This window comes from Fundulus heteroclitus, chromosome 10 (genome assembly GCF_011125445.2).
Source record: "Fundulus heteroclitus isolate FHET01 chromosome 10, MU-UCD_Fhet_4.1, whole genome shotgun sequence".
Taxonomy (NCBI): Eukaryota; Metazoa; Chordata; class Actinopteri; order Cyprinodontiformes; family Fundulidae; genus Fundulus; species Fundulus heteroclitus.
The window spans coordinates 15,993,206-16,017,488 of record NC_046370.1 but is presented as its reverse complement, the minus strand read 5'-3'; the positions used below and the strand labels follow the sequence as shown (position 1 = coordinate 16,017,488).

The 24,283-nt window shown below is 42.9% G+C and overlaps 2 protein-coding genes and 1 non-coding gene across 6 annotated transcripts in view; 2 read left to right on the top strand and 1 right to left on the bottom strand.

The window, feature by feature from the left end:
- Positions 1–14,086, top strand: part of LOC105932500 (neurabin-2) — a 33,573-nt gene extending 19,487 nt beyond the window's left edge. The window contains exons 2-10 of the mRNA XM_012871700.3: positions 2,755–2,887; positions 5,940–6,060; positions 8,433–8,537; positions 9,820–9,952; positions 10,607–10,759; positions 10,870–10,923; positions 11,046–11,275; positions 12,142–12,238; positions 12,674–14,086. Coding sequence (XP_012727154.2) covers positions 2,755–2,887; positions 5,940–6,060; positions 8,433–8,537; positions 9,820–9,952; positions 10,607–10,759; positions 10,870–10,923; positions 11,046–11,275; positions 12,142–12,238; positions 12,674–12,724 — 1,077 coding nt within the window. The 3' untranslated portion in view covers positions 12,725–14,086. The remainder of the gene's footprint in view (positions 1–2,754; positions 2,888–5,939; positions 6,061–8,432; positions 8,538–9,819; positions 9,953–10,606; positions 10,760–10,869; positions 10,924–11,045; positions 11,276–12,141; positions 12,239–12,673) is intronic.
- A 1,581-nt stretch (positions 14,087–15,667) lies between these two features.
- LOC105932499 (histone-lysine N-methyltransferase PRDM9) lies at positions 15,668–24,021 on the bottom strand. 4 transcript variants are annotated; one of them, XM_036142093.1, is made up of 8 exons: positions 23,234–23,351; positions 21,228–21,334; positions 21,045–21,137; positions 20,578–20,634; positions 20,357–20,493; positions 19,007–19,074; positions 17,873–18,063; positions 15,668–17,779 (listed from the first exon to the last, which is right to left on the bottom strand). In XM_036142093.1, exons 2-8 carry the CDS (start codon positions 21,322–21,324, stop codon positions 15,831–15,833), a joined length of 2,592 nt encoding a protein of 863 aa, XP_035997986.1. In that variant the 5' UTR covers positions 21,325–21,334; positions 23,234–23,351; the 3' UTR covers positions 15,668–15,830. The 4 variants fall into 4 exon arrangements, with proteins under 4 accessions (XP_035997986.1, XP_021176755.2, XP_035997985.1 ...); XM_021321080.2 differs by lacking the exon at positions 23,234–23,351 and adding an exon at positions 24,003–24,021 and having other exon boundaries at positions 20,357–20,634; XM_036142092.1 differs by having other exon boundaries at positions 20,357–20,634; positions 21,228–21,336; positions 23,237–23,355.
- On the top strand, positions 23,546–23,616 carry trnag-ccc. Its single transcript has one exon. It is a non-coding gene; the product is annotated as a tRNA-Gly (tRNA).
- Positions 24,022–24,283: the final 262 nt, after the last annotated feature.

Below are 24,283 nucleotides of genomic sequence, written 5' to 3'. Positions count from 1 at the left end.
AAATGCCCTTCAGGGAACAAAGTGTTTTTTTGACAGAAACGTTGGGAAGACTGTGAGAAAGAAGAAGGTCCAGTACTGAATTGGGGTTGTGAGTCGAATGTGTAAGGTGCTGCATACGTAATCACCTCGGAGGACAGAAAAAAAGGGTCTTTTTAAGATTTGGCTTACTGTGTGTGTGTGTGTGTGCAGCTGCAGAGGGGGCCTCCATTAACATGCTGGAGGTGGTTATGTAAACTGCCACGCTGTTAGATCAGACTGAATGTGGGAAGTTGAGGCCTGAAAACACAGGCCTCTGTCGCCATGAGAGCAACTCCAGTGGCTGTGATTGATTTTTTTTTTCTCCCTCTGTGCTTTTGATTACTGGTGTGAAATTAAGTAGCTCTGAGGGGCTTGAGAAAATGCAGCAGATCTCTCGAACAAAGCGGTCGATGAAAGTAAATTGCATTAGATATGCATAGAAAGTACCGGTCAAGTTATTCATTTATATGTTTCTGCTGCATTACCCACATCCTCTGAACACCTGGCAGTTGGTTACAATGATTTCAGCAAAATAAAAAATAAAAAAAGCTGTTAAATAACAAGAGTATCCTTTGTTGAGAGGAAAAAAAGACTGAACAGAGAGTTGGATAAAGTTGTGCTCAATGTTGAACCGGCCTTGAGGAGGGCCACAGTTCTCTTCCTGACACGGTGCCTGTTTTGGTTTTCCATGATGTTTCTATCCGTCTTCCATGATGTTAATTAACCTATAAGAAGCATACAAACCCATTTGGACGGTGTTTCCCACTTCATACCTGAAGCTGTTGCAGAGCTGGAGAGCTCCTGCAGCAACAGGCTACTGCATCCTAAATGCACAAAGAAGTGTTATCGCAGATCCTTCCTCCCGGCAGCTGTTAAGGCTTTATAAACATCCCTGCTCCCAACAAACGCAATAAGCATCCCTGCTTTTTTTTTTTTGTGCAATTTCTTTGTGCTGGTAAATCGAAAATATGCGTAGAGACGACAGAGAAATAGCATCTTAGAAACATTTAAGTGTTTTATATTATCTGTGCAATTTTCTTAACACATATTATGCTCTTAGAACATTGGATGATGTTTAGTATCGGCACACATCAGAGGCAGGTTTAGAGGCACCACTTATTGTGCAGAAGCCATGAGTAGATGAGCTCCATTTCCTTCTCTCCCTTTCTGTAAATTGTGTATAGCTAAATATCCCTCAGGAAATAATTTCATACGTCAGTTTTTTTTTTATTATTAAACCCATCTTCCAGTTTTCAGTGTTTGAATGGAATTAAAATTGTAAAGCCTATACAGCCCTGGAAGTACCGCTGTATAAACTGTACCAATGTTCATCAGGGTTCACAGGAAGTGAATCTGTTTTCATTAGCAGTTTCTATATTTTGAGAAAATGTGTGAGATCAGATGAGAAAGTGAGAACAGTTCACAGCAGAGCACAAAGAAAGAAGCTCCCACCTTTAAAATGAGTCATTTTACATTAAGCCATATTGTTTTCGAATATATATGCCTCATAAATAAAAAAAATCAATCCCGACTGAAAAAAGAAAGAAAAGCATTTCAGTGAATCCACACAACTACACATACCTTTCATGCCAACCATGAGAAAAAAAGTTCAGTTTTAGGCATCAGGATATATTAAAATCTTCCAAAGGATGACTTCCAAAGGATAAAAATTGCTGCCCATCATTCCCCAAATTGAGTTTAAAGGCCAATTCTGGACTTGCAAAGTGTTTCCGATTTGCCAGTTATATGATGTCTTAGTTGGATAGGCGCTGCTCCTTTCACTCGTTTAGTATTTCATACCTTAGTGGCTTTGGTCATTTCACATTCAACTATCTAAAACTGAGCCTTCTGTCAGGATGCTTTGCATCAGCAACACACGTCACTCCTTACCCACAAAGGTACAGTATCCAAACCAGCGTTCTAACTGCTGAATATTCTTATTTATAGAACAATTTATACATGGAGATATATAAAAGGTTTTACCTAAATAAATTTGAAAACTTGTGGAAGAATACCCATTGGACAGATGAGACTAAAGGGGGAATTAGTAATTTTTTTCTTCTGTACCAAACACTCCATGCAAACTGTCAGGCACAGTGGTGGAGGGGTGATGATTTGGGTTTGTTGTGTAGCCACAGGGTCTGCGCACCTTGCAGTTATTGTGTCGACCACAAACTCCACCGCATACACTGCAAAAACGGAACTAGAAATAAGTAAAATGTTCCTTAAAATTAGTGTATTTGTCCTTGATTTGAGCAGGTAAATAAGATAATTTGCCAATGGAATAAGATTTTTGCACCTAAAATTGGAACAATTCCTCTCCTTCACCTTCATTTCAAGTGCAGGATATTTAATTATCTTATTTTTGGGGTAGAAATACTAATTCCATTGGCAGATAATCGTACTTACCTACTCAAATCAAGGATAAATACACTAACTTTAAGAACATTTTACTTATTTTTAGATCTGTTTTTGCAGTGTATCCAAGCGTTCTAGAACGACACCTGAAGCTTGGACCGAAAACAGGTCATTCAAAAGGACAAGGATCCCAAACACAGCTGCAAATTGACAATAAAAGAGCTGAGAATGAAAACAATCAAGGCGTTGCAAGGCCCAATGCAAAGGCCGTTAGGGTTGTGTCTGACTGATGCACAGGCTTGTTCACAATGGAATAAATCTGATCATAACTCCGATGCAATTAATTATTACTTACAAAAATCTTTGCGTCCACTGCAGGTTTTTGCCACCTACCCAAACGAGGACTACGACAGGCGCAATGAAGACGTGGACCCCATGGCAGCGTCGGCAGAGTACGAGCTGGAGAAGAGGGTGGAGAGGCTGGACCTGTTTCCTGTGGAACTGGAGAAAGGTATCAAGCTTTAAAATGCTAAAGCACCCATCAGCCCGCGAGGTAGTTAAAACGCTGCGATTGTCACAAACATTTCCTGTATTTTGAGCAGCTTGAGAGAGAAACATAACAGTGTCACTCATGTGAAAAGGTCCGGAGTCTTCACCATCTGCCTTCCATCCACAAGGTTTTCCTTCATTTGCTCCCCAGTGAGGCACCGTGAGAGCACTCCTTCACCACTACGCTGCATTAATATATGAATGCAGGACTACGTGTAGCTTTCTGTTCAGGGCATGTTTCCTGTCATACCATATCTGTAACAACTCGCGGGCTGATGGGTGCAATTTCTGCCTCGAGAACACAGTAAACGAGACGCAGTCTCACAATTCTGAGCGTTAATCTTCCTCTTGTCCTCGAACAAAACGGACAACGACAACAACAAAGAAGCTGGGCGTCCTTTTATTGCAGCTATAAATACATCACAGCTTGCAGCAAAAAGCTGACGTCAGACTGTTGACATCAGCGAAGTGAAAAGGTCACATCAGACCAGGTCCTCGTTTAACCCCAGGTCCGATAAAAGGTTTGTTTTTAAAGTCTTTTCATATGAGGATTTGCTTTCAGTCTCGAAATTGATTTATGGCAAAGATATCGCACACATGTGCGGTAGATTCCTGCAGCTACAGGTAAAAAAAACATAAAAAACTTCTAAAGTAGAAGATGAAAGAGAAGTCCGAACGAGGGTAGAAAAAAAAAGCGTTTTACCGAGGATTAGACCCCCAGCAGCATTCACACCTACTGGCACGCTTTTTGAAAACGTGGTAAAATAGATTAAGTTCAGCTTTTACGGCAGAAAATTGTTGAAATTTCTGTCCATTTTCACAGTGGGAACAAAAATCCCACTGTAATACCTATTTTTTTTTTTTTTGACAGCATCACTGATTTGTAGCAGCTTTTTTTTATTATAAAACACGGTAAATGTGAACATTTTTATAACTGATTCTTTCTTTTTCTTGATTTCAGGTGAGGTTAAAATAATAATCCATTAGTTATTATTTACTTAGTGTATATAGATGATATAAATATAGTAACATCTTATTATTATTTTTAACCAATGCACCATGTTTTATTGTCTTGTCTAATTAATTGGATCACACTTGCAGTTATTTCAAATTTTATCATCTTTTATGTTTAGTTCGGGTCTGTATAGTTTGTTTTAAAATGTTATAATCTCCATCAGTATTACTAATATACATTTTCTATTTATTTATTGTTCCTTCACTGCATAGTTGCATTTAATACATTCCTTGCCCATTGGAATAGTTTAATTTACTTGTTAAATAGCAATAAACATATATTTATTTAGATTTGCTTGATTTTACTTAGCTTTCTAATTCGTAGTGTCTTTTATGTTGGTCTGTTTCTACCCTGAGCAAAGGACTGTGTTTTGCACTTGTTTGGTGTGAGGAATGCTCCCCAAATAAAGTTTGACCGTTCGATTGATTGATGTGACATGGCGGCCCGGTTTTCTTAGCAACTCTTAAAAGTGGGGAAAAACCAGAGAACGTTCCTTTAAAGATGTGCATTGATCTTCATGAGTCAGGAAATATCGACACGTCGTGGAAAATGCGAGCGGCAACGAAACGGCTTTGGTGGCCAGAACGGGGAACTCCTTGGCAGCCGTCTACTCTAAACTGCCCAACGGTCGATCTTGCAAACCTCAGCTTTAAACTTGTTTCAGATCAGTTAGTTCCTTCTGCTCCTGTAAAGTCAAGCCCTGTCCGACAGCTGCTGCTGAGCTGCATGTGTCCCTAACCCAGTGCAAGGCATTCAGTGAAAGCTGAAGACAAATGAAATGAAAAGAGTCTTCTGAACGTTTACCCTTTACCTCACGCAGCGCAGCAGTGTTGACATCTTGCCGTTTCTCGTGAGAGGCAACATCTCAAGGTTGGCGCTTTTGCACGTGTTGTCGCACCTCCAAACGGAACCCATTTATTTCATCTGTGCCATCGTTTCTGCCATAATCGTTCGGATTATGAAACTGGCATGTGTTCCAACTGTGTACACCACTCATCGCTTACAAGTAGATTTGAGTAATCAGACCTCTCATTTGGAAGAAACACTTCCAAATGAGAGAGAGGTCACGTTCCTCTCGCAGCTCGTACACGTGGGAAAGCAACCTTGGTGGGCAACAACAAGGCCCACCACAGTGCAAAACACGGTGTGTAACGATAACAACTGGGCTCCCCCCCCCTCGCTCTGTTCCTTCACTCGGTTAACTAAGCCTTTGGTCAGTCCAATCGTGGCTCTGGCTTCGTCAGTAAGTAAGTCCTCCTCTGTCAAGATATTGACGTGGCCTGAAACGTTTCCTCTCCTGTTGTTTTTTGTTTTTTTTAGTGGCAGTGCCGTGCAAAATAGGACGTTTTGTCTTATGGCATCTCCATCCACAAAACGCACATTGTCCAAGAGCTGAGAATGTCCGCTAACACCCGTAGACTCATCAAGCTGCGACGCAAATTTCCTACCGATGCGTATATTTTTTTCAAAACATCTTCTATGTCTGCAGAAATGTCCTGAATGTGTCTGCCGATTGTGTTTTTTTTCGGAGAGAGGGACTTTAGCAATTTCTTTGACTGCGTCAGGACGGGTTAGGATGATCTAATTTAAACTGGCAGTGCAGGGAGGTAGCATCCCTCTTCCACAGTGTGGGGGCATTTTTGATTTAGCCTCAGCAACAAGGTAGACAGCTTTCTCTGTGACTTTGTTGTTGTTTTTTTCCCCATAAAAGTTGCTTTTGTTTGTGAACAAAATAGTCCTTTGGTTTATCTGAACTGACGGGTGTTTTGTTTGGAGATGCCGTTTTAGGCTTGCTCGGCAGATCTCTGAGTTTCTGGCAAAGTTGTTTCATCATTTAGAGCCCTGAACATTTACGTTTATTATTGGAGCACAGCAGCAACAGTCCGACAACATTTGCCCCGTTTCCCACCAGAGGAAGTCCAAAGCAAAAAAGTTTTTGACCTGGGTTCCTGGAGGCACTTTGGTAATCGTCGGCTTGGTCCTACCTGCTCTCTTTCAGACGGAGACGGCTTGGGCATCAGTATTATTGGGATGGGCGCAGGGGCTGACATGGGCCTGGAGAAACTGGGGATCTTCGTGAAGACCGTGACAGATGGAGGAGCAGCGCACAGGGACGGCAGGTAGGTTTGTTCCCGTTTTAACCTGATCGAAACATTCAGGGTCAGACTGGGACGTACGCAGGAAAGCCTTTTCTTATTCATAGGTTCTGAGGTTGTTGCGAGCGCTGTAGGAGATCTGTAGCAAACTAAGACTGAAGCTAACATTTTTTTAGTTTTCTAATTAGTTTATAATAATGGATTAATATAAACAACAACATGTTCAGCCAATCAACTATAAAGTGATCCATTTAGAGATTAACAACATTTACACATTACCTGCTTAAAACAGGCAGAAATAAAACTGACACGGTTCACTGCGTTAATCTGCGTGGATGGCGTCAGTCAATCAAATATGGATCCAGATTCTGGTTAATGTTTTCGAGACATTTATTCCAAGGTAGACGACGTGTTAAACTTCAATCGATTGCTTAAAGGGGAAGTCCGGTCAACAGGGAAAAATCAGGGGATCATTAGCTATAACTAAAACTAATACGTTTGTGGTTATTTAATTAATTTAGCGTTACTCAATAAGAAAATAAAAGCATAAATTGTCGTCTGGATCACTGTGTATGGGGGCGGCCATTATTGCCCATATTTGGGCAATAATGGTTGATTATTGCCCAAATATGTTGCAATAACTGATGATAACTGCTGAAAGTAGATTAGGCCGTGCAGATCACCATTTTGAGCAGAGATTGGTTCTAAACATGAGTTTTATACTCATCTTATAACATTGCAGAACCCAACCCGTAAACTGTACTTTAATGCTTATTTGTTGTCTTTTTATGTCTCTAAAATGTAAAATTAGTATTCATTTAAATTCATACCCAATAAAACTGCTCTAGGCGCACTCCTTTGTATTTGACCTTTAATACCATGTCTATTTTTGTTTAAGGGGTTAAAAAAAATATTTTGGCATGAAAACAGATATTTATTTACAAGGGGACAGATAGGGCATTGGGACTTGCTCTACAGCCGATCCCGCGACCTGACGTCACAAACTGGGAGGAGGCAGTACTGTTCTTCACCAAGATGGCGGCCCCCGTAGAAGGACCTTCAAATCAAAATTACTCTTAATTAAAAAAGCTTATCATTTATTGAACAGTATGTAATAATTTTATATTTAAAGTACTTTCAGCAGTTTGAATTCTGATTTTGACCAGACTTCTCCTTTAAAAAACGTACTATCGCTTTGGCTTCCCTGTCGACTCGTTAATAGACGTGCTTCTGCTGCTGAAAGCCTTGCAGAGCATCCAAACTCCCAGGAGCCGTGTCCAAATTCAGGGCCTGTATCCTTTGAAGGACCCGGTCTACATAGGCCAGGTCCTTTGGAGGCTGAGAAGACCACAAAGGTCTAGCCAGCTGTTCCCGCCCATACCTCCAGTGTAATGTTGGTCGCCTAGCAACGTACCCCGAACTTTTGATCGTTTTTTAGTTTACTTAGTCCTAGAGGAACTCCAGCAGCGCGTGATGACAGTCAGCGGGAGTTTAAAAACGAGGCGCCCGTAGTGCCGTGTTCTCTTCGGGTTCCAGCGAGCATCGGCTGCTCGGTCAGCTGATAGCTGCAGAGGCGAGCAGCCTGCGAACGGAGAGCTTGGAAAACATTGGAGCACTTTTGTAATTAAGTGATGTCTTCATAAACCAAGCATATATTTGAGTTTTCCACCGCTACATTTACCCCTAAAGACATCTTAAAAGTTTGTTTTGTGTCACAGAACGTGATAAACATACTTTAATCAGTTTTTGCTACTCTCTACCGCCATTGGCGCTTCCGCTCGAACAGTCTTCTTGGGTGGGCCAAGAAGGATGTACATGACCCATCCTTTAAATCTGGGGAAAAGTAGGACACGTTTGTGGGCCGCATTTAGAGGAGCCTTAGAAATTGGGCAGCCTTTGTCGCCTCACTGTTAAATGATCGGCCTACCTATGTCGAAGGATGCAGGCCCTGAATTTGGACACGGCTAGTTTATCACCTGAAACGCTAACAAACTTTAGACCTCTACAGGCTTGGAATACTTAAAAAAAAAAAACACCTTTTAGAAGCAGTTAATTTGTGAATGATACACGGGAGGATTGTTTTTAAGGTACGACCCCACTCAAGTACGGTGTTTGCGCGCACAAACACAGGACGCCTAACGACGATCACAGAGCGACGTGGCGCAAAACAGTTATTATTGTTCAGGAGGGTTAAGAAATCAAATCATAGAATTTCCAAAAAAGCCATGCATTGACTAATAATGTTACATGATACGTGCGTTTGTCCTATTGCAAATATTTTGGCTTTTGCTGCCAAGGTACAGGACTGTTGTCCACCTTTTGTAGGTTATTCAAGCAGTCGACCAAAAAATGTGTTTTAAACATCTTGCTGGGAACCTGTTGAAATGTCTCTGCAGGATCCAGGTGAACGATCTGATCGTGGAGGTGGACGGGACCAGCTTGGTGGGAGTCACCCAAAGCTTTGCCGCCTCCGTACTCAGGAACACCTCAGGAACTGTCAAGTAAGAGGCCTTTTTAGTAACCGCGCCCTGGTCCGACCTGCTGGGACCCGGTTTTACACCCGGCGTACGGTCCTCAGGTTGGGGGCATGTGGCAGCATTATACTTTTATCACTGGGAGGATGCCGTGTTTGCGGTTTTTCGCCAGGCCCTCTCTGCGACCGCGACGTCCTTTGGCAGCGTCATTTGACATCCAGCATTCTTCTGTTGACAGATGTTTTCCTTTTGATATATTTACCCACAGCCCGTCGTACAAGCGGGAAGGACTCTTTCCACATCCTGCCCCATGCATTTAGCCAGACTGTAGATTTATATCGCAACTCTCGCAGAGCCGTGATTATAGCCTTCTGGGTTTAAAGAGCTCCATTTTAGGGACAGTTTGAATAAAGTCCAAAGACTCCAGGCTAAAGCTGCAGAAAACACTGCGATCACCAGCAAATACAGTGTCAGTTTAAAATGTCAGAAGGCTATTTTCAGCTTGTTGCTCTTTGGAGTTTTAGTGTTTCTTTGAGCACCTTTTGTTGTTTACTCTAATTCATAATTCAGGAGATTTCTGGGGCCAGAGCTGCCGGGATATTTGTTGGTGTAATGTGACTTAAGAAGATCAGAGGCCAGTACAGATCAGCTCATACATTATGGATCTTCCGCAGCGGCAGTGGAGGGGCTCACGGAGCTCAGGACCTATTCAGGAAAAACTGTCAGGGAGACAAATGGACCGGGACAGGAAGGGCGTTTAGTGAGCATTTAATTACCCGTAAACGCTGCGGAAAAAAAAATTAAAAGACGACCGAGGCTGGCTCAGTGGCCATCTGTTGCTTTGCGAAGGTTTAATGTAACATAAGCCTTAATTTGATGGAGATTTGTGAACCTCTGTCTGGCGTCTTGTGTCTTCTGTAATGATCTGTGCAGCGATCTAAACGGAGGCGGAATTGAGGGTTTGATTTTTAAAAAACTGCAGTGAGTTGCTCCGGAGTAGAAGGCGTGGAGTAGTTTCTGCAGTAATGTCTGTCTGCACCGACTCAAGAAGGCTAAAACAGTTTACCAAATAAGGGAGATACTTTTTTTTAGTCCTTAAAGAGACTGCTCTAATGTTCGTTATTAGCAAATCCATTATATATGAACTTCAGAGACAATCATTTGCTAAACTTTTGATCCGCCTCTAATTTATTTAGGTTTTTGGCTCTTGGGAGGCAGTTTTTTTTATTTTTATCCTGAGTTGTTCTGATCAGTAGTTCTTGTCGGGCTCCCTGCCGGAAGCCCTCACTGATGAGTCTGTGATTAATAGGTTTGTGATTGGGCGAGAGAAGCCGGGCGAGCAGAGCGAAGTGGCCCAACTCATTCAGCAGACCCTGGAGCAGGAGCGCTGGCAGAGGGAGATGATGGAGCAGCGCTACAACCAATACATGGACGAACAAGAGGTTTGATCCGCCCTCCGTGGGCGTCCAACTTTATACCCTTTCCTCCTGCAGTTGCAAGCGCCCATGAAAGAGGGGGGGATGAAAAAAAAAACGTAGAATAAAAGGGTTAAAACCGTATCCAATGCAATAGGTGATTAAGCGCTAAGCTGAGCTCAGAAATAGAGCCAAATCGGGGATGACTCAGATTATTTGGCCCTCAAAGGCTCTACGCTGTTTAAAAAAAAAAAAATAGGTCCTCGAGTATTTTCGGCTCTTTTCTTTATGAATATGGTTTCTTTGTAGTGGCAGATAGGAAGGTTCTTTAAAGCCCATTCCCAACCTCTGCATAAGAGAGAGAGAGAGAGAGAGACAGAGAATATGGTGGTTCTTGAAAAGCATCACGGTAAATTTAGAAAGCAGGGAGGATCCTTTGAGTTGTACCCCATCTAGTGGGCAATTAGGGTAAATACATGGGTGTGAAATTTTATCCAAACATGGAACAAATGTACGGTATTAAAATGTTCCATTAGCTTTAAAAAGACTGTTTAGCTTAAAATAAATGGGGGTAAAAAAAATCACATTGCTCCGCTTTATTTCTCTATTTCTTTCATCCAGCTGAGAGAAGAACCATTTTTTGTAAACCTTCTATCTGCCCGATTTTCCCCCGTCATCCAGGGCGGCGAATACGGCACGGATGAGGAAGAGGATGACGACGAGGAGGCCAGCCCGCCGTATCCCAGCGCCATCGAGGTGTTCGACTTGGCGGAGAACGAGGACATGTCGCCTCTGGAGACGGACCCCGAGAAACTCGCCCACAAATATAAAGAGGTGAGGCACGAACACCTCGGAGCAGAACATTTCATCTGTAGTCACAGCTCACTTCCGCTCTGGTACCCAGCAGCAACACAAGTATTTTAAATCTCATTTCCGTGTTAAAGCTGCAGATAAAGCATGCTGTGACCCAGGCGGAGATCCAGCAGCTCAAGAGAAAGGTGAGGCGTTAACCCTCGCATCATCTTGCATAAAAAACGAACTAAAAGATCTAAGGCGCTGCAATTATAACGACAAAAGTCTGATCATTCTGTTGCAACGCATGATATATCCGTCCCTGCAGCTGCACCATGCGGAGCAGGAGAAGCAGCGCTGGCGTATGGACAAGGCCCAGCTGGAGCAGACTCTGCAGGACAACAAAGAGCGAATGGAGAAGCTGGAGGGCTACTGGATGGAGGCTCAGAGCCTGTGCCAGGCCGTGGATGAGCACCTGAAGGAGACGCAGGCCCAGTATCAGGCCCTGGAGCGCAAATACAGCAAAGCCAAGCGGCTGATCAAGGAATATCAGCAGAAGTAAGACCGTCTGGACACACGCAGCAGCATCCGCACTTACTGGCAAAGAGGCGTAAAATAAATTAAAATGAGTTCATATTTATCGAAGTAGCATAATCAGACCTGTTTTTAGGTCCTATTTTATTATGTCTGAAAAAAAACCCGGCCCATTGCATCACAGATCCTCCACCGTGTATAACACTGGGGCTGAGGTGCTCTCATAACTTCATCCTTTGACACCAAACCCACCTGAAGTTATGTTGACAACAGTCTCAATTCTCATCTCTTCTGATGAAAGAAGATGGGGTCCAAGCGAAGCTGCAGTAGCCTTTTGCAAACTCCAGATGCTGCATTTGCTGAGGAGGCTGGCCAGAAAATAGCATTTTCTGGCCTAATATTACAAATGCAACAAGTGGATTTTGCTAACAACTTAGAATACCCAAATTGATCATTTTTGATGATTTAATGCTTCTAGGAGAATCTAAAGAGCAACAGAATAGCCCTTTTCCCTGTTGTTGAGTTGTTGAGTTGGAAGCCAACTTTAGCGCTGCTCTGTTTTACATTTTGTGGGGAAAGAATGAAAAAAAACAAAAACTTTTCTTTCCTCAAAAGACTATTATGACATGTTGAAATGGAAATATCATAGGAGCTCTGTATAGGGCACTGTCTGGGGAGGCTTATTGTAGCACTAATGACACTGTAAATGCCCACACACACACACACACACACACACACACACACTAAGTGCGTATGCTCTCATCCATCTTTTGAGTATGAGATTATGCTACTGGTTGGTTATTTTGAAGCTTTATCACACATTTAGCAAGGGTGCCAGCAAGCGTAGGGATGCGCAGCGTGTTTATGCTCGATTGCTTTGCTCTGAACAGGGAGATCGAGTACCTAAAAAAGGAGACGGAGCGTTGCGCGCAGGTCGGAGCCGAGGCGTCTCTCCTGAAAGAGGAGTCGGGGCAGCTTCAGGAGCAGGTAAGGAGGAGGCGTTTAGACGTTGACAGCGCAACTTAAATGTTTCAGGATGTTGTTTTTTTTGTCAGGAGTTTTGCTTATCGTTTCATAAAAACCTTAAAAATATTATACTTTAGAAGAGCTGCAGTATAAAAAAAAGAGCTGTTTTTTTGCAGGTGTTATCTGCATTATCAAAACCAAGTGAGCAATTAAATCAAATCAAAGGCTCTCTGTTGTGCAAATTCTATGCTCTGAACACTAAAACTCTTGTAAAGGTAGTTACTTTTAGCAAAAATGTCAGCACTGAACAAAATTAACTTTAAAGTGTCTTATTGAAGAAGAAATTGGCAATCTTCTGGTCCTATTAAGCTGCTATTTAAAGCTTAATTTGCAGCTCTGAGGAAACGTAACTCTGCAGCAGCTTCTCACCCTAAATCTTTCTCTTCTCTTTTCCAGGTGGCTGACCTGGAGGTTAGGGTGGAGGAGCTTAAATCTGATCCCTTGTAAAAGCCTTTTTTCCCCCACACTCCATGATGAACTCTACCTGACGATATGAACTGCAGGGTATCTTTTGTCTCCAACGTGAGCCTGGTCCCACACTCTTGTGTCCTCAGGCCTTGTGTTTTTGGCCATTTAACCTTTTTAACCGTGTTTTTTTTTTGTTAATGTTTATTGAAACGATAAATTGCCACAAACAGACTCTGTCGAGCTCTAAATGTACCTTTCCTTTGTTTTAATTTCAGTATTTCTTCCCCCCTCATTTTACTTTTACTTGCCAAAAACGAAACCCTTTTCTTTGGTTTATCCGGTTTTGTGACCATTTATTTTTCTTTTTTTCCAGTTTTTGTACAGATGTGACAGCGTGTTTTCAGTTTGGTTTGTAAAAAAATTTGAATGTGGATAACATTTAACATAATATAAGCCGAGATCGGAGGGTTGTTGTATATTTTACGTGATAAGGACGTGGGAAAAAGAAAAGGAATAATAAAAAAAAAAAAAGACAGGAGATTGCACTGAAAAGGGACAGCACGGCGTGGTGAAGAGAACGGGAACAGATGGGACGGGATTTCGTAGTAACAGTAACCTCCTTTTTAAGGGTCTCGTTACCTAACCTTGCTGCCTACCTTCCAGAAGTGTTTGTGTATTTTCTACACACTGAAAACCCACCGACAAGCATTCATTCCTCTGGTTTCATCCCTCGAGTCTCCAGAAACAATGGACCACAAGAATCAAACCTGCAACCTCTGTACCACAAGGAACAACGGATCCGTTTTTTCCCCCCACCTCCCCTTTCAAATGGCTGTTGTCAAGGACATGTGTAACAGGAACTACAGGACTCCCCGACACACCAACCTTTACTGGACTGGGGAAAAACGTCGGGTCCTCTTTTTCAAAGCCGTTACCAGCAGCGAAAGTTTTCGTCTCGAGCCAGCAGCTGCACTTGACACCGCCGCGTGTAGCCCGCGGGGAAAAAAAAACGAAACAAAAACACAAACAACACACTGCCAGGTTTCTTACCTGTTTCGGTTTATGCACAGTTTAAAAAGCAAGTCACCTGTCATCGCAGTATGTTTGTATAGTTCAGGTCTGACTTCGATATTTTCAATTTGCGTAATATTTATAATGTAGTCAAGGAAAAAAAAACACAAAAAAACAAAAAGCAAAGTAAAAAGGTAATCGAATAGACAAAGCTGTACTGCGTCATGTTAAAAACAAGTAGTAGATCAGGGTGGTTATTGAAACAAACTCTTAGGATTACTTAATGAAAAAAAAAAACAGGCATGGTTATGACTATTTTCATAATTATTAAGGCTTGTACAGTGCACACGCTTTGCATTGTATGTTTTGTGGAATAAATGGTCAACAGTGTTGAGCAGTTGTGTTTTTATTTCAAACCGTGGCAAATTTGAGTTTATCAAATGAACTGAATGTTTTTTTTTTTGGTTTTTTTTTATATGTTTAAGGTGAGTTCGGCCTGCATGGCATTGCCTAGCTAAGAGAAAGGATTTGGGTTAGGATGTTAAGAAACAAAGTGGAAGGAGGCTCCAAGGCTTCTTGTGATATAAAAAAAGGGGAAGTTTTGAAATTGTTTTCAAAACTTTCTTCAAATTTAATGTGATTCATACCCTGCATATATTCAGTTAAACAAATCTGTTAAGGAGGGCAATTGTTGCAATTGCCTGGTTGCTGTACTGGTTGTAGTATTACGTCCTGCATCACTCATCTGTCAGGGTATTTATTTCCTAACAGACAAAGAAAAATCCAAACCTGACTAAAATCCTACAAGACCTTGTGTGAAAACAGAAAAACAGGGTGTCGGCTTCGTCGTGCAGTGGGATGAGTTTTAACTCGAAACCTTCAGCTCTCCGCTAGAAAGCTGAAGATATCGTCCAATTTTATTACTCAGCATCACAGTGAGTCAATTAAGTCCAAATCAACCAAAGAATAGGCTTGTTTAACTTTTGGAATGGCTGGCACAGAGTCCAGAACTAGATCAGAAAGCATCTGTCAGAGGGGACATGGACAAGAGACGAACTTGCATATCGCTGGTTTACAGACTCCTACCACAGGAGATGAAGGCCCCGCCCACACGGAAACGAGATTAGGTGTAGCCGCAAAGTTATTTTTGTCGTTTAGGCAGTGCGTCCATATGGATTCGGCGTTTGTGGGAGACGGTAAACAATCATGATCAGGCAAATATTGGCTTTTTCTTTGGCTGTTAGTAGCGTCCTTTCTAAGGCCATCCCACATAAAGACCAGGTTAAACATGCGTAGATGTTTGTGACTTATCCCCCGCCATGGTGCTGTGTTTACGGCGTTTTTTGTTTCTGTGGCAGTGTCACAGCGCAGCCAATGGGCCAGGCGTACGTACTACAGCGTTTTCAGTGGTCCTCTTTTGTGTAATTTATAATTTATGAAAACTTACCGTCTTTGTGTTCATGGGGCCTAAATTAATTCCAGTCAAAACTGGCTTTAAACATTTTTGTATGGGTGTAAACTGTTTTACAACTAAGTTGTTGCCCCCTTCATACTACTTACACTTTTAAGCAAAAGGTTTTATTTAGTACATAAACCGCACAGAACATTGGTCACATTAAAAGGTGGAAAATGTTTTGAAATCTTTTTTTGTAATATATATATATATATATATATATATAAACAAGAAAAACCTGGAATTTTGAACATGGCTGTTAACTTTCTTTTTGGATTGGCTGTATGTTTGAAGAAGGGCTGAGGCTTTGGAACATTACCTACTATAAAACTATAAAGCATGGCGGCAGCGGCATCATGCTATGGGGCTGTTTGGCTCTTAGAGGAAGAAAATCGACATTTCTTCAGAAGATTTCTTCAGAAGATTTCTTTGAGCTCATCACAAATCAACAGGAGGATGGTTGACATGTCGACACTACTGCGTGCTCCACCAACAACTATCACCAACCCACACAAAAACTGGTTTTGGAAATAAATAAATGTTTATTGTTAAGCTCTTTAGAATGAACTTGACAGCGTTTTCTTTAAACTAGTTAAAAGTACAGTCATCGATCAAATATTTTCATTGGATTTGTGGTAAGAACGAGCTCTGTGACAGTAACGGCAGTCCTAATAATAAGCTCTAGGAGTGCATCTTCTGATGGTGCCTCCTGAGATGATAGTTCCTAGAAAAGCTCTTGCCGCACTGGCTGCATTTGAACAGCCTCTGTCCCTGATGCAGCAGCAGGTGAGCTTTGAGGCTCTGCGGGCGGCTGAAGCTCTTGCTGCACTCGCTGCAGACGTGCGGCCTCACGCCCGTGTGCTTCATCTCGTGCCTCTTCAGGTCCCCCGACTGGCGGAAGCTCTCGCCGCAGTGGGTGCACAGGTAGGGCTTCTCGCCGGTGTGAGTCCTGAGGTGCACGTTCAGCTGGCCCACGTAGGAGAAGCTCTTGCTGCAGTGGCTGCAGCTGTACGGCTTCTCGCCCGTGTGGATGCGCTGGTGCTGCTTCAGGCTGTAGTGGCTCGTGAAGCTCTTGCCGCAGTCGTTGCACAGGTACAGCACCTTCAGCTGCCTGATGCACGCGTGCGAGCGGATGGCTTCGGCGTCCGCGCAGCTGGTCCCGCAGTGCGAGCACGCGTACTCCGTCTCCTTCTCCAGCGCGTCGGCCGGCGTGTCGGCGTCGCAGAGAGACAGGAACTCCACGGGGTGGTGCCTCTTGATGTGCTTGATCAGGTAGCTCTTGGCGGTGAAGGAGAACTGGCAGAAGGAGCAGGGGAAAAGCTCCGAGCTGCAGTGGTACTTCTGGCAGGCCTTGTTTTTCTGGTGCTGCTTCAGCTTGGCGGGCGTGGAGAAGCTCTTGTCGCAGGAGTCGCAGCGGAACGACTTGGCTCGACCGTGCTCCAGCTGCTTGTGTCTCCTCAGCAGATGAGTCCTGTGAAAGGCAGCGCCGCACTGCCCGCACTTCAGCGGCTTGGACGGGCAGCTGTGCGCTTTGAGGTCCTCGGGGTTTCCGTACGTCTGCTTGCACTGATTGCAGCTGAACCACTTGTACTTCTTCATTTTCCTGATCCTGAGCGCGGAGGCCTCCGGCTGTTTGGCTGCTTTGCGCTTGGACGCCACGAGCTTGGCGAGGGCGGAGACTTTCGACCTGGCTTTGACGCGCTGGGGCCTCGCGGAGGCGCGGTTCAAGGCGGAGTCTTTGGTTTCCACGGCGGGGGCGGGGCCGCCTTCTTGGTTCTCAGCGGCCGAGTCCTCCGAGTGCAGCTCGCTGATGTGCTGCTGCAGGGCGTCCACCGTGGAGAACGCGGCCGAACACTCGCCGCAGCTGAACGGCATCGCGGCGGCGGCGGCGGCGTCCTCCGGGTCTGTGCTCGCCTTCTTTCTGAGGACGCTTTCCTTGTGCCGGCTCTGCAGGTGCCTGCGCAGGTCGTGGTGCTGGCCGAAGCACTTCTGGCAGACCGAGCAGACGTAAGGCCGTATGTTGTCATGGACGGTGGCGACGTGCTTCTTCAGGTAGCCCTCGTTCCTGAAGCTCTTCCAGCAAACCGAGCAGTCCAGCTGGTGGGCGTTTGCCTCCTCGACGCCACCGGCGTCCACGGTCACTTGGCGGATCTCGGGCGAGTTGATCTCTTCCGCCTCCTCGGAAGCGGCGGGTTCGGCCTCGCCGCGAGGTTCTGCGTTCGGCGCCGAGCTCTCTGCCTCGGCCGCGACTTTTCCCAAGCCCTTGTTCCTGTGGACGCTCTGGTGCCGGAGCAGACCCGACGCCTGACTGAAACTCCTCCTGCAGTGCGAGCAGCAGTACGGCCGCCTGTTGGAGTGCACGCACAGCTGGTGCCTCCGCAGGTGCGGGAGCTGTTTGAAGACCTTGCCGCAGTCGTCGCACGTTTTGGACTTGGCCGCGTCGACGAGCGTCACCGCGGAAGCCGCGGGCTCGTCTCCGGACGCCGGGTTTCCCTCGCCCGGCGGTGACTCGTCGGCCTTGGGCTGCGAGTGAAACAGCTCTATGTGGCGGAGGAGGAAGCTCTCCGTGGTGAACGACAGAAGACAGTCGGGGCACAGGAAAATCGGAGACGACGCCGACTCGCTGCCCTCTGCAAAAAACGGCAAATTATGAGCAACTTCATCTGGTTAGATCACATAAAAAAAAGATGTTTTGTGGCACATTTGGAAAAGCGAAACGCTACCTGTTCTGTTCATCTTCAAATACAACATCTTAGACCAGTCTTTACTGAGATGGGCGAGCAGCTTGTCGCTGGGCCACACGGTGAGCTCGTCCCCGATCTGAATGGCGCGACAGCAGTGGAAGAGGATGCTGCCTTTGTACTGGACCGCCAACAGGTTGGCCTCGTCCTTGTTGCGAGCAAAGTTCACATACCTATGAGGAGAAACGAGGAGCGGTAAAAATGTGCTAAACAGAACACGCAGTGTAGCCCAAAATTATTCACACTGGCAGATTCTGGTTTTTTTGGTTTTTATCATTTCCATTCCACTGAAAACCTTGTTCTCAGATTTGAACTGAAGCATCTGGCATCTCTCAAATTCAAGGGCCAATTCTTTATACGCATTACAGCACCCAAACCTTTTTTATAACTGTTATGCATGTTTCTGCTGGGATTTTGACATTTTTTTTCTCCATTCTCTAGTCCTTGGGGTTGGAAGACCTCCAATCTCCCATCACCCTAATCTTTATCTCCCTCCACAGATTCTCCATTAGATCCTAGTTAGGACTCTTGCTGGTCCACTCCAAAAGGTTATTATTACTTCTACTTAAATGATTTCCACCTTTTCAGTCTTTACCCAGTTCTGCAGTTTCTTTGGTGTTTAAGACAAACTACAGAAAGACATTTGGGAATTGGTATAGGCACATAAGCAACCGTCCAGATTTATTGGGGTGTAGTATAATCTTAGGAGGAAGCTATAAGGTGCCAAAAGAAGTATTGTGACAACCTTTAGAAGCCCTGATAAAGCAAAAATGGTCCAGCCAGGTATATAAGGTATACCAGGCTGGTTTGTAGAAGTAAAAAAAAGAAAAGGAAAAGTCAGCAGTAAATTATCTCTTTGTCTAAACTTTAGATAATTCTCAAAAGAAACCTGTGAAACTTAGGAAATATACATTACTGAGGTTCTAGACTCACCTGACAAACGCTCACAGCACAGAAACTGCTATTTGTGAAAGACAACATTTCTGTTGCTTTGAAAACTTCAGGTCACAACTGCACACCCGGTGTCAATGAGCAGGAAGTATTAAACCAATCAGGAATTTCCCATTGACTTTACACTTTAACATTAAACAGACAGAAATATTGAGAATTCAGTACCTCATCCAGTTTGAACACGAGTCGTTGGTGGCATCTATGTACTCATACTGATCTTCTCCTTTGTGAATCTGAAGAAATATAGAATATCATAAGCATGGCGAAAACAAAAACACATAGACTTTTAGTTTTGGTGTTTAGATTCAGGATTACTAAAATAAAACTTTTATTTTATAAAATGCTGTCACATTACAACCATAAACGTTAATGTATTTTAATGGGATCTTGTGCTTCAGACCAACACAAAGTAGTGCATTATTGTAGGTAGGAAAGAAAATTAGAACTTGATCCCAGCACCTCTGCAAATTAAAACCTGTGTGGCATGCATTCATATCCAACACTGTGCAGAACCACCTTTTACTGCTGTTACAGTCTTAAGGGGTACGTCTCTACCAGATTTACACATCTGCAGATCTGAAAGGTTTGCCCAATTCTTAGCATTTTTTTTCCCCTTCATGCAAAAAAGCTCAGTCAGACTGGACGAGGGTGGAGGGAGGAACCTCTAAACATCATCTTTCAAGTTAGGCTATCCGCAGATTCCCAGTTTGGATTTAAGTCTGGATTTGGGCCGTTTCAACACATAAAAAATGCTTTATCTAAACCAGCGCAGCACAATATATTACAAATTCGTCATTATTGAAATATTGCGCCATGCAATATGAATACTGCAAAGAACTGCAATACCTGAACTATTAAAGGGGTCATGACAACAAATTTAATTTTTTCTGAAATTTTGGGGGTATAATAACATCCACTGGAGGTGTTTATGCTACTGATATATTTGGTGATGCTTGTTGCTTAATGCAGCAGAAAAGGTAGACCAAGTAGACGTACCAAGATGCAACTTACTGAATAAAACCATGTTGTTGTGGTTTAAAACTTGTCCTATTATTCAATTTGCCCACCCGAGCTGTTGTTCTCTGCAACTCCTCCAGATTACCACGAGCCTCTTGGCTGCTTGTCTGCTTAACGCTCTCCTTGAAACTTCAGCCTAATTTGTCAGTTTAGGTTGTAGTTGCTTTAACCCTCTGCACACCTTTCTTACTGATCTGTCTGCTGTGTTTCTTGATCTCTATAATGTTGTCCTGCTAACATTATCTAAAAACAACGCATTGCTGTTGAGACTGATTCACATACGAGCGTTTGCAGATGTAAACAGGAAACTTGAAGCATTTGAAAACAAAGGCACGGCTTACTTTTTGAATTTAAACTTGCAAAAAAAAACCCAAAAAAAAAACAGAAACTATGGATCATTTTTTATCCACTTCACAATTATGCTCAACTTTGAACTAAACTGTCAAAAAACAATCCTAATAAAATACATTGACGTTGGTTAATGGAATCATAACTCACCTCCCAGCAAAAGTCACTATTCATGGCGTTTTCTTTTGCTGTCATTTCCCCCTCATACGGCCCAAAGTGCATTCCTGGAGACAGTGCTGGCCCTTGATATATCACCCCTACTCCTGCACTGGGAATACTGGATCTGCCTATCATCAGGCCAAAGGGCAAAGTGAGGAGAGCTCGCCGCGGAACACCCATGGTCGTTGGAAAGTCGAGAATAAACGACGGACCATTAATGTGATCGGTATTACTCTGATCCTGGAAGAGAGGCAGACACTCCTCACAACCTGCAAACGTGGAGGGGAAACAAAGAGACAATTTGAAAGTGAATCTACCTGTGCGGCTAAACTCTTTCTAAAAAGAAATTCTGAACACGTTCAGCTATCATACAGAAATGTGGCAAAACAGATTCTGTAACTATCATAATGCTCACACTAAAGTCACCCATGAACGGATTCTTAACTAAATTCTACATTTACAGCAAGAAGTAACTAAATAAAAACCTATAAATGACAATTTCTGCGTGCAAAAAAACAACTATATTATTGTTCAAATCTGGTAGGGTTACAGTTTGTGTTTCCGTGGAAAAGCTGCCGTGAAGAAGACTGATGCCGACTTTATCTTTATCATACAACTGTTCGTCATAAAAAGGAAAGGACGAGGAAATCAGTGGTTTTTCTTTTTCCTTTATGCTTACAGAAGCCATCATGACCCTCGGCGCCTTCCTCCTGCCCCACGGTGTTCAACAGTTTCTGGAGTGATGTTTCAGTCGACGCTAAATCAGCTTCCGCTTTAGGGACAAGCAGAGACACGATATTAGAAGCCTTCACTGGCAGAGGTTTTATGTCCTTAAGGTTAAAACGTGGTTTTCACACTGTACTTGTTGGGGCGCTGTTCTTCGGGGAGAGGCACTCCTCAGCGTCGACAACCTCCTCCGTCGCCTCGACCCACTCCACTTTCATGCTCTTGGCCGACATGAGTCACTCTCTGAGGGAAGTGAAGAGAAGTTAGTACAGCTTCCTGTTTCTGGTGGCATCACATTTGAAGCTGTCAGGCCAACTGAGATCCAACGAATTATTCCTATATATCCTAATCATTTTTAATGCTGACCCCCTTTGGTATATAAATACACAAGTTCCCTATGATCTTCTAGAAGGGATCAGGCTTTATTATAGGGAACCTGCCAAAACCACAGAAGGGTGGGTGGAATGAAGAAAGCAAAGCACGCATAAATAGATGGGTGGTCTGATGGATGAATACCGGTCCCTTTTTCATTTTTCATGACCATTATCTCAAGATTGCATTTTTTTTTTTAATCTTTAGAGAATCTTCAAGGACTCCTGTCTTAAGGTTTGCCGAAAATTTCTTTCCACACCCGCGGTCCAATCGTCTAGATTTTCAAAGAGTAACCAAGAGAAAATTCTCTCAGCATAAAAAAAAAAAAAAAGAAAGAACATTCAGTATGTGATCCAATCCATAAAGCTGAGAAAATGTGTAACCACCTGAAAATGTCCAGGAAATATTCCTTCAGAGTTACAAAATGAGAAACCTAAAGGTTAGAAAATCTATTTATGTTTTCTGGGTGGGTGGCAAAGAACATTTCGGTTCACGACCGCCACCAACTGGAATGGAGTGTGTATCAGGACGCTAAACCTTTAAATAAATGTTACATATTCGTCATTATAATGAATATAATAATAATAATAATAATAATTATTATTATTATTATTATTATTATTATTATTATTATTATTATTATTATTATTATATATCATATTCATGTATATTAGAAAATCTCACACCTTCCGTGAATATAAGAGGAACGTTTATTAAATGTTAGACAATCGTTTAGCTTAAATAACTTCCGGGAAATGTTCTCTCAAGACGAATAACTCTAGTGCCAGGGCTCTTTCAGGTTTCATTAAGCTGAACTTTTACCTTAATAGACCCAGACAAGGAAAGGGTACAAATATTAAAAAGGTGGAGTGTTGTCCAATTAAATCTAAACTTTTCATCAATAAGTTGGAATCTTTACTGATTCTTGTACAATCACCTTACTAGTAAACCAGGAAAATTATTTTGATTACATTTCTTTCTAAATGCTTATTTAATAGATCTTAATTGGCACTGATTATTCTGCAGTCCTATGTTTCTTATAAGCAGTAGGTTTGGTTAGCAGCAACCAACAGTAGGTCGCAAAAACCTGGCCACAAACTGGGCCATTTCTTGCCCGCAGTTATCACAGGATTTAGTGATTTAATCACGATGAACCAAGCCAGCAAAGCCCCTCAGAAAGATAGACAACACAGATTCAACTTCCGAATCCGGCGTTTTACTCTGTGCTTGCGCGCCCAACCCTTGTCAGGAATAAACGAAAGCAAAAAAAAAATGAAGACCTGACTAAATTAAATGTGGGACATTAGATCAAAATCTGGGCGATTTTAAGCCTTTTTAAAGGCCTTAAATACAAAGTTACATTGCTAGACGTTTTAAGACCCCACAGGAACCCCGCATGGCATTCGGAGACAATTACAAGATCTTCTGTAATTGTAAGAACATCTATAAATTCAATTGAACGCCTCCGTAACGTTCCTCAAAGGTTTATGCGTCTGAAATTCAGTTCTCGTTCTCTGATTTACACTGTCCAATGTTCTCTGAATGTCCTGTCAAGGTTAAGGTTTGCTGGAGAGTAATTCGTCTTTTCTCGGGTATGACTAACAACTGCTGTTTATCAAATTAAATTTAGATCACAGCTTAAACAGTAACATGGCAATTAGCTCCATATGGCTAAACGATACGTCTGGACGTAAACATATGTATTTACAGTCAAATATTTTTTTTTTAGAATTCTAAGATTAAAAAGTACCAACAAAAAAACACACAAACCTTTTTTTTTAGAGTTGCAGTAATTCTAAACTGTCTTCAAAAAAATAGATGTTTTGGCCGTTAGCAACATCAGCTCTCCTCAAGAGGAAGTTACCCCGGAAGTAAACATCTCTCTTTGAGCACGAGGGTAGAGCATTTCCGTTCTTAATCAGATAAAAGGCCAGCGTCCTGTGAAATAACATTTTCCACGTTTCTTATTCTGATAGAAAATTTTAACAGTATTTTCTAACTAGTCAAAATATAAATACGTCTATGTGACCCCGGATGGATTTAAATATATAAACACTCCCACTCACATCTTACATGGCAGCGGCGCCGCTGGTGTAGTGGTATCATGCAAGATTCCCATTCTTGCGACCCGGGTTCGATTCCCGGGCGGCGCACGCATCTTTTTTTATTTATTTTTTATTTTGCAAAAGTCACTGAATCGCACATCAAGCAGCACCATCAAATCGAGAACGCGTAAGCATAACACGAAACGCTAGCTGTAACATGCAAGAAGGATGTTACAACAATTTTTACGTTACTAAACTTTTGAGAACCTGTTTCACTTTTGAACAAATGCAATGTTCTCAGTCAATTCTGCAACGTCAATAAAGCCCTGATTGGAATTCTTTAAAGAAAAACGTAAAAATTAGATTTTAGTTTTCCTACGATTGCACGCTTGAGTAGCTACTATCATTTTAAGTCAGAATAAACCAGTCAAGTTATATATATCTCCGGAATATAATATATTTAAGCAACATTAATGTCCTTTCTTTTCACTAACAGTCACAAGCCTTTTATTCGTGGAGTATGCGCGTCTGTTGACCATCAGCAACACAGCCTCCCAGCATGCACTCCTTCACCATCTCCAAGAAGTTACCAGGTTGCCTGGCAACGACGTAAGCCAACAAGAAACAGCGGCGTCGACATGGCATCTGTCAGAGCAGGTGGAGAATTTAACACCTGCGTCCACATGTGCGGCGTCTGTCCTTACTGCATCTTCGCCCCGGAGCCACCGGGGTCCACTCGGCGTCGGTGGGACGTTTCGGACGATTTCAGGAGAAC